Here is a 10033-nt window from a genome sequence, read left to right on the forward strand (position 1 = left end):
ACCAAAAAAAAAAAAAAAAAAAAAAAAAAAAAGATGTTAAAAAAATAAATTCTAGGTGTATGAAGTCATGTATTGAATAGATGGAAGGAAGGAAGGAAGATCTAAAAAGAAACTTTAAAATGTATGCAGTATTTCTATGAAGAAAACTTGCAAACATTACTGAAATACACAAAATTTTAAAATAAATTGAAAGGTATAAACCATATTTTAGGAAAGAATCAAAATTGTAAATGTGTCAATTCTTTCCTAAATTAATCTATACATGGAATAAGATGCCCATTGAAATGTCAATAGGGCTTTTTTTTTCAAAATTGACATCCTAATTTTAAAATTAATATGGAAAAGTTACCATGCAAGAATATCCAGGTTCTAACCAAAAAAGAATGAGAGGACTAGCCTTATCAGATATTAATATAGCTACAGTAATTAAAATCACATGGAATGAATAGATAGACAAATGGAACAAAATACCATCTAGAAATAACTGCCAAAACATGCAATATTTTACAGTGAATCACTGGCTTTAACTAATAGTGATGAAAATATGGAATATTCCTTAAATGGTTTGGGGACACATGGTGAGGCATCTGGAATTTTTAAAATTATTTTATTCCTATCCCACTCTTTACACTAAATAAATTCCAGATGGTCAAAGGGTCAAATGCTAAAAATAAAACCATAATAATAAATAAGATTAGATAAAATAGTGTAGAAGAATTTGCTTTATAATCATGGGGTAGGTAAGATCATTCTAAGTAAAAGTAAAAATCATAAAAGATTTACAAAGTATGTAAAAACAAATATTTTTGCAAGGCGAAACCACTATAAACAAAGTCAAAATCCAAACTGTAATAAAATATTTATGGCACTTATCACATATAAAGGGTGCATGAATTCTTACTGTCTAAAGAATCCTTACAAATCCGTAAGAAAAGCCAAACAACCCACTAGGAAAATGGACAAAGTACATGAAGAAAATTATTTGGCTCATATACATAAAATTTTCACAGCCTCATCCAAAAAATGATACAAATTGAATTGATAAAGTGCTTCCATCCATCAAACTGACAAAGAACAAAAATGATTATACTACATAGTTTTGTCCAGGTTGCCAGAAGTAGGCAATCACTTACATTACTGATCAGAGTGTAAATTACTACAATCTCAGAACAGTTTGGTAATTTCCATCCAAATGTGAAATGCATATTCTTTTGACTTAATAATCTCTTCTCAAGAGAATTTATCTTTTGATATAGTCACATATGAGAAGTGATGTGTGAATGTAAATATTCATTGCATCATTGGCTTTATAATACCATCATCCTTAGCATGTGGCTTGTATCCTTATTTGTGTTTTCTGATTACCTTCAGCATTTTCGCAGTGTTATACCAAGGAGAAAGAAAAACGTAAAGGGCAAAAGTTGTCTCTGGGTCAACCTAATTTTACAAAGCTTTCTTCAAAATCCCAACCGGTGATTCATCTTATACCACCCAATGACCAGAACTGTCACAATGCCACCATCATTTGCAAGAGATGCTTGGCACTTTTTTTATTGGGCAAGAAGGGGACAACGATATTAGATTGACAGCTAGCAGTGTGTCGCAATTGCCAAATTTAAAAGTTTTCGCATAAGTATCTATATTTCCAATTATTTGATAGGGGGAGGAGATAAGGCTACACTGAACCTGCGTTTCTGCCTGGTAGCAACTGAGCAGAACTGACTGCTTGTGGGTGGAGCTTGTAGTTCCTGTCCCCACGCTCCCCACCACTACTAACTGTATTCTTCCACGTGCACCTTGTTGACATTGTGGTTAGTCTGCCGTGTTTCAAAACTTTCAAAACATCAAATTCTATTTGAAAGTTCATTTGTAACTTTCAAAAACACCATTTCAGTAGAGTCATTTAATTTTCAGTTGTTTTTGCCTAATTTTACCACCTATTTTGCTCCTTTGGTGGTAATGTTGTATTTCTGAAGTTCCTACAGTATAAGAAAGACCCAAATATAATTACGGCTTAAACAAAATAGTAGCTTATTTCTCTCTCATTTAACAATCCAAGTATACGTAGACTAGTGTCAGCTCTTTTGTTGCTCTAGTATTCTCATCACACAGTTTCCTAGATCAGATCCAAGATGTTTCCTCCATCTCCTGCAACCACTTCTACATACCAGTCAATTGGAAAGGGGAAAATATCAAGAGGTCACAGGCATCTCTTTAAAGAGCAACTGTAACTTCTGCTAAATGATCATTAGCCCGGAACATAGATGTTGCCATACCTAGCTGCAAAGAAGTCTTAAAAGTCTAGTCATCTGCTAGATGGCCATGTGTCCAGATAAAAATCGGTAGTTTTAGTAAGAGAACTGAAGATAAAGAAGTAATTTGACAATAGGGGAAATTAGTACTCTCTAGCATAAGAAATTTTCATTCATTATTTGTACCCACCATCTAATTCTGAAAGGAATTGCATTGATTTACAAACTTAAGCAAAAGTATGCCAGTTAAGGATACCTCCACAACACAGGGCTTTGTTTTTAAACATTATTCTTAAATTTTCAAGTCCATGTTCCACCTGTCAATAAGAATATCTTGAGCTTTACTATCTGTAAACTGTATAATGAAAATGTATTATTGTGATTTCTATGGTCACTATTTTGACTGAAGCAGAGACAGTGTGAAATATTGGTGAGAGTAGATACATTTCCATTGAAATCTCAGAACGAACACCCACTAGCCGTGTGACCTTCACCAAGTTACTTAATCTCTATGAACTTTTATTTTATCACATGGAAAATGAGGATAATAAGAACAGCAATAAAAATATTTCTTAAATCTATCTGAAAACATGTAAGAGCTTTTATATATAAAGGCAGTGAAGAGAAAGTAGAAAAACCAAAAGAAGTAGGCCTGATATTTGGGGATTATTTTCCTTTATAGATTTTCTTTTATAAATTTATAGATCAATTCTACATGCAAAAAGGGGTATTTGGGGGGCTGATAAACTGTGCAGAAATTTTAGCTGTCTCACTGAGCTGGAGGAATAAAACTTGGAGTGGACTGACAATGAGGAGGAAGCCTGGTAAATACTCCCAAGTTTTCAGCTGGGATCCCTGATGTTTCTACCCTAAGAGTAAGAGTAAACTAAAAATAGGTCAGCCCTTAAAATTACTGAACCTTTGAATATCTAACTCCCTGGTTGGATTAAGGGGATATACCTCTAGCCTAACTGCCTGCCAAAAAAGCAAAAATAAATCCTCTCTGGGAGAAGATAAATTGCCCAGAGGCTAAAAGTATCTACACAAAATTGTACACACAATCGCTGAGATTTAATCAAAAATAACCAGACGTTTAGATTTTTTTAATTACAAGGGAGAAAAATAATAGAAACAGAATCTAGTATATGCAATTATTGAAATTTATCAGATAGGAACTTTAAAATAAATATGATTAGTATGTTCAAAAGATTAAATAACAAGAAGGAATGCAGAACTCAATGGGTAAAATTAGCAGCAGACTAGGAAGAACTGAAAAGAGATAAAGAGAATTAGAAATGTCAGAATAAAATATTCAGCCTCAAGATCAAAGCTCAAAGAGTTAAAAATGGGAAATATGAAAAGAGCATAATAATATGAGATATGGTTATAAGGTCTAACATATGCATTCCATACGGATAGTGGGGAAAGAATGAGACAAAATAAATAGTTGAAGAGATAATGACCAAAAATTTTCCAAAACTAAAATAAGGTAATAACAAGAAATAAAATGTATAAGTCTGGAAAAAAGAAAATAGAACTTCCAAAATTTGCAGATAAATAATTGAGTATTTAGAACACTGGAAAGAATTCAGAAAAACTACTGGAATTAAATAAATTTAGCAAGTTTTCTATATACAATATCAATATACAAAGATCAATTGGGTTTCTACACACTATCAATAAACTAGAAAATTAATTTTTGATGCCTAATGCATTGTACAAAAATTCATCAAATACCTCAAAATAAAACTAAGGAAAGATGTACAAGACTGATACACAAAAAACTAGAAAATGTTGAGAAGTTTTTAAGAAGACTTAAATAGAGTGATATATCATGTTTCTGGATTAAAGAATTAAGTATTGTCATAATGTCAACTCTCCCCAGACTGTTCAGAATATTCAATACAACCCCAAACAAAATTTCACCAGAGGTTTTGGGTGTGTATGTGTGTGTGTGTGTGTGTGTGTGTGTGTGAAATTTGAGAAGTTGATTCTAATTTTTACATGAAAATTTAAAGATTTGAGAATAGCCAAGATAATCTGAAGAAGAATCACAAAGTTGAAGAACTTATACTACTGGATATCAAGACCCATTTTACATTAAGGTAGTATGGAAGTGGCACAATGATAGAATGGAATCAAGACACTGACCCCTGCACAATTAACGATATAAATGACCCTGCAAAGCATTAGGGAAAGAACTTTTTTTTTTCTCTTAATGGTGCTCGATTAATTTCATAGGTAAGTAATCTCAACCCCTATTTTATGCCATATAATTCCAGTTGGGCTTGCAATCCAAAAATGTGAAAAGGTAAAACAATAAAGTTTCCAGAAGTAAATATGGGAGAATATCTTTATGACCTTCATACAGCAAAGATTCCCTATCAGGACTCTAAAATTCACTAATCGGACTACATTAAAATTAGGGACTTCTGTTCATAAAAAAAAACAAAAAAACAAACAAACAAACAAAAAAACAATACAAATGGAAAAGTTTAGCCCTGTTATAGTGGGGTAGGAGAAGATATTTGTAATGGGTGTAGTATTTTAAGAGATTAGTATCCAGAATTTAAAATGCCTAAGAATAAATAATTTTAAAACACCTCAATATAAAAACAAGTGACTTACTTGAACAGACATTTCATTAAAGAAATATCCAAGTGGCCAATAAATATACAAAAGTAATACCACCAAACCCATGAGACTGACTGAAAGGTAAAAGACTAACAATTTCAAGTGTTAGAGAGGATGTACAGCAATGGAAATGTAAGAGTGAAAATTGGTACAACCACCTTGGAAACTGTTCTGCAGTAATGATTAAAGGTGAACATAAGCATATCCATTAGCCAATAAGTCCACTCCTAGCTATATACCAAACAGCAATGCACACAAATCTACACAAAAATTCATGTACAAGAATTCCCACAATAACATTATTATTCATAATAGCCCAAAATTGGAAACAACACATTGTCCATCATAAGCAGGATGGCTAAAAAGTGCTGCATTAATAAGAAGGAATATCATATAAAAGCATTCTGCAAACTCTTTCTGTAAAGAACCAGATAGTAAATATTTCAGGCTTTGAGTACCATATGTTGTCTGTCGCAACTATGCAACCCTGCTGTTGGAGGGTGAAAGCAGCCGCAGATAATCCATAAGCAAATGAGCCAATAAGCATGGCTGTGTTTCAAGAGAACTTTGCCAACCTCTGTCATGTAGCAATGGAAATGAATGAACTATTGCTATGTTTAAAAACATGGATGAATCACACAATATAACGTTGAGCAAAAGAATGTATTCTGAAAGGTGAAGGAAGAGGCTGCAAAGGGCATGAGGGAGGCTCCTAGGATAATAGTAATATTCTATTTAATGACCTAGGTGCTAGCTAGACATATTCACTCTGTGGTCATTTATTGAGCTGTACAATTATGATTTCTGCACATTTATAAACACATATATCTCAATAAAGAATTTTATTAATAATTATTTGAAAGCACTAAATGATGATTCAAGGATAATCTAGCGATGCTTTGCTTTGAAGAAAGCAATGAAGGTAGCCAGATAATATCAGATAATGTATTTTCATAACGTATTTTGGGGTAACTTTAATTTTACTTTGTGCATAGGGTACTTGGCAAAATTGGGTGGCCATTTACTGCTCAGAGATGAAATTGAAGTCATGCTTGAGGGTAAGTGTTGAAGTTATAATGAAATCTTTATGTATAGGCCTAAGTAACTTCACTGTTTGTGATTCAATTTATTTCTGAGCTCTAGAGTGATGCCAGGGATGGGAAGAGGGTGGTAGAGGTAGCTAGGCGGTTAAGGGGAAATCAGTGGAAGGACGGGGTTAAGGGACATCTTCTTTATTTTTTATTCTTTCTCTCTCTGTTTCAATCTCTCCATCTGTCCCTCTCATTATTTGAGACCTAACTATTATCCTAGAGTCCTTAGGAACTACAGAGAGTTAAGAATTCATTCACTCATTAAACCATTCAACAAACATTTTTCCAGCATCTACTATGTGACAGCACTATTCTATCTGCAGGATATACAGCAGCAGACAAAGCAAAGTCCCTTCCCTCAGAGGATTTACATTTTAGTGGAGAGCAATGTACACTTGCACCAGAAGAAATTAAAGAAGGGTAATGTTTATTCTTTCAAAATGTTTGGATCTTCAGCATCTCTCTCTTAGCCTCTGCCTATTTCCCCTTCAGGATCAGAATTACAAACAGGGGAGGCAGAAAATAAGGTGGCTCCCTTCCTTCCCTTCTTTGGTAATAGACTGTATATTTTAGAGCAATTTTAGATTAATAGAAATATTGAGTGGAAGATACAGAGGTTTCCTGTATACCTCCTGCCCCCACACATGCAGAGCCTCCCCCAATTACCAACACCCCCCAGCAGAGTGGTACCTTTGTCACAGTTGATGAATCTACATTGACACATCATTATCTTCCTTCCTTTTTTATTCATTCATATTTATTGACTGCTGGCTAAATACTAAGCGCTCCCTCCATGTCACTCAGAATATTTTTCTTCTTTCGCTCTTCCTCCTCCTTCTCCTTTTTCTCTCTTTTCTAAATCTGTCCTTTTTTCCTTCTCTATTTCTTTATATTAAGAAAGAAAATAATAACTTCCCACAAGCTCAACAAATGAATATAATGATATTACCATTTTGGTATATATCTTATTGCAGATATTTTTAAAGAATATAAACTATTACATATTTATTTTTAAAACTATCATAACTTTTATAACTTTTTCACTTACTCATGTGTCAGAAACATCTTTTCATGCCAAGAAATATGGGTCTACATCATCATGTTAATATGTATGTGCTATTTCACTTTATGGTATCTCTAATTTTTAAGCACTTTCATATTGATGAACATTTAGACTGATTCCACTTTTTTCATTATTATGAGCAATATTGAAGATCTTCATGAATATATGTTTATGCTGTCTACCAGAATGCTCAGCACATAATAGGCACTCAGTAAACACTTAGTGAATATTTCCTTTTTTCTTTTAATGAGGTCTGGTGAGGATAGAGGATAAAAAACTTCCTGGATGCTATTTGTCAAAGTAACAAAAATTGGGGGAGGGGGGCTTTTGTGAAAGGTGGTGAGGCTATTTAGGGTTAGAGCTTCTCAGACTATGAGAGTGATGTCTTGAATTAATGGCCTTTCTGCTGTTTCAGCTATTGACCGAGTGCTTTGGGATGAAGATCCTGTGATCAGGGAGTTTGCAGAAATAACAAACAAAATGTTTATGGAAATAGCTCATAGATTGACCTCCTCAAATATTAAACAAAGCTTCCGAAGACTATTTAACTTAATCTACATCAAAAAATTGAAGCCTCTTTATAATTATAACCTTCCCAAGGACCTGACAGGCAGTCCTATGGGGATTAAAGAAACCAAGAATGATAGGGAAGCCATTATAGACAATAATTATGAAGACGTATTGGTAAAGAACGAAGATGTATTGGTAAAGAATGCAAGGTTCACGAGTGCCTTGGAGCACACCTCAGAAGAGGAGTGATTTTCCTTTCCCTCTTGATAACTTGAGTCTGTTTGTAGATGCTTTTCAGAAGGACACTAGAAGCCTTTACTGTCTCTTCTTGATTCTCTACTCAAATATAGAAATGTGTTGCCTCTCTCTGACAGTGATTAGAAGACTTACTTCATCAAAGCAACTAACAAAATTGAAAAAAACATATAAGCAAAGTGTTTGATGAGAAACTCTTGGAGCTTGATGTAATCAATACATACCTACTGAACATCTTCTAAGTGCCAGACACTATGCTAGATAGTGAGGATATTTGGACGATGTAAACAAGGTTCCCATCCTCAGGAAGGCCACAGTCTAGTGACACACAGTGTGGTTATTTACACCCTGCTCTGATGAATGCTGCCTAGGGCAGTATTTACAAAGGAAGAAATGGAGCCTGCAGGGGAAGAGGATTTAGAGCAGGCAAACTATTCCAGGTAGAGACACTGAGGCAAGAAGAGTGTTGGGGGAAGCTGGAGAGTTTGTTGTGGGTACAGGTGGTTAAGGAAAGAATAGGGAGAGCTGAGACCTGAGGGTAAGATTGTGCTGTGTCAATGGTTTTAAACTGTTTGAAATGAATATTGGAGAGTCAACATAGTTAGTGGTTCCCATGGCCATCAGGATCCAGTTTAACACTTTGTCCTGGTTTATAAGAAAGTTGATATATAAATGTTGAACTGCAGTGATCTTGCTTGACTTAAGGCTCCAGGCTCATCTTTCACTCATCTCACCTTACCTTCCTCCCTCCCCTGCATCCCACCCTAGCATAAACCACTTCAGCCACAGGCAAGTACTTGCTGGTAGATGAAAGCCCCATTTCCTCTGTTGACTCAGATGTTGTGGCTTTGGAATGTGTCAACTGGCAGTTCACACGTTTTCATTTCTCTGTCAGCTTGCCTTGCTGGGAGTTGGGGCAGCAGCCATTCTACCTTCCCTTGGGTCCTTCTTCAGCTTCTCTGACTTCTGGGCCAGGTGGGTTTAGTAATGTTGACAAAGGACACCAGCTTCTACTGAAGGACATCTGCATCATCAACATCATCAGTGTTGGAGGCAATAAGAGACTGATACAGTCACATGCTTGTGTGTTCTACCTTGTCGCTGCTCTCCACTTCACACCCACACTCCTTTCCCAATTGCCTGCCCTGCAGACTTCAAACTCCAGCACAAGATGTGAAGATGACAACTTGCAGAGACTTCTTAACCCGCTCGCACAATTGCTTACAGTCAAACCTCTGGTTGTGCCTCTCTAATTGAACCCTTACTGATAAATCTGAGATACATTTCCAGTCCTCTTTTTTTTTTTTTAAATTGGGGTAGAGTTGCTTAACAATGCTGTGTTAGTTTCTGCTGTACAATGAAGTGAATCACCTTTATGTATACATATATCCCCTCGCTCTTGGACCTCCCTCCCACCACCCGCCATCCCACCCATCTGGGTCACCACAGAGCACCGAGCTGAGCTCCCTGCTCTATACAGCAGGTACCCACTAGCTCACTGTTTTACACAATAGTGTATATATGTCAATCCCAATCTCCCAATTCATCCCTCCCCTCCTCCCCCCAAACTGTGTCCACACGTTTGTTCTCTACATCTGTGTCTCTATTCCTGCCTTGCAAACAGGTTCACCTGTACCATTTTTCTAGATTCCACATATATGAATTAATATACAATATTTTTCTCCTTTTTTAAAAACATATTTATTGGAGTATAACTGCTTTACAATGTTGTGTTAGTTTCTGCTGTATAACAAAGCGAATCAGCTATACGTATACATATATCTCCATGTCCCCTCCCTCTTGCATCTCCCTCCCACCCTCCCTATCCCACCACTCTAGGTGGTCACAAAGCATTGAGCTGATCTCCCTGTGCTATGGGGCTGCTTCTCACTAGCTATCTATTTTACATTTGGTAGTGTATATATGTCAATGTTACTCTCTCACTTCATCCCAGCTTACCCTTCCTCCTCCCCATGTCCTCAAGTCCATTCTCTACATCTGAGACTTTATTCCTGTCCTGCCCCTATGTTCTTCAGAACCATTTATTTATTTATTTTTAGATTCCATATTATATATGTACCACATCATCTTTATCCTTTCATCTGTCAATGGACATTAAGATTGCTTCCATGTTCTGGCTATCGTAAATAGTGCTGCAATGAACATTAGGGTACATGTGTCTTTTTGAATTATGGTTTTCTCAAGGTAATGCCCAGTAGTGGGATTGC

General features: G+C 35.7%; 1 protein-coding gene across 1 annotated transcript in view; it reads left to right on the plus strand.

The window, feature by feature from the left end:
- MROH9 (maestro heat like repeat family member 9) overlaps positions 1-8593 on the plus strand; it is a 99705-nt gene extending 91112 nt beyond the window's left edge. The window contains exons 20-21 of the mRNA XM_007113047.3: positions 5882-5944; positions 7456-8593. Coding sequence (XP_007113109.2) covers positions 5882-5944; positions 7456-7799 — 407 coding nt within the window. The 3' untranslated portion in view covers positions 7800-8593. The remainder of the gene's footprint in view (positions 1-5881; positions 5945-7455) is intronic.
- The last annotated feature ends 1440 nt before the right edge of the window (positions 8594-10033 follow it).

Source organism: Physeter macrocephalus, chromosome 4 (genome assembly GCF_002837175.3).
Source record: "Physeter macrocephalus isolate SW-GA chromosome 4, ASM283717v5, whole genome shotgun sequence".
In the NCBI taxonomy this organism is placed as follows: Eukaryota; Metazoa; Chordata; class Mammalia; order Artiodactyla; family Physeteridae; genus Physeter; species Physeter macrocephalus.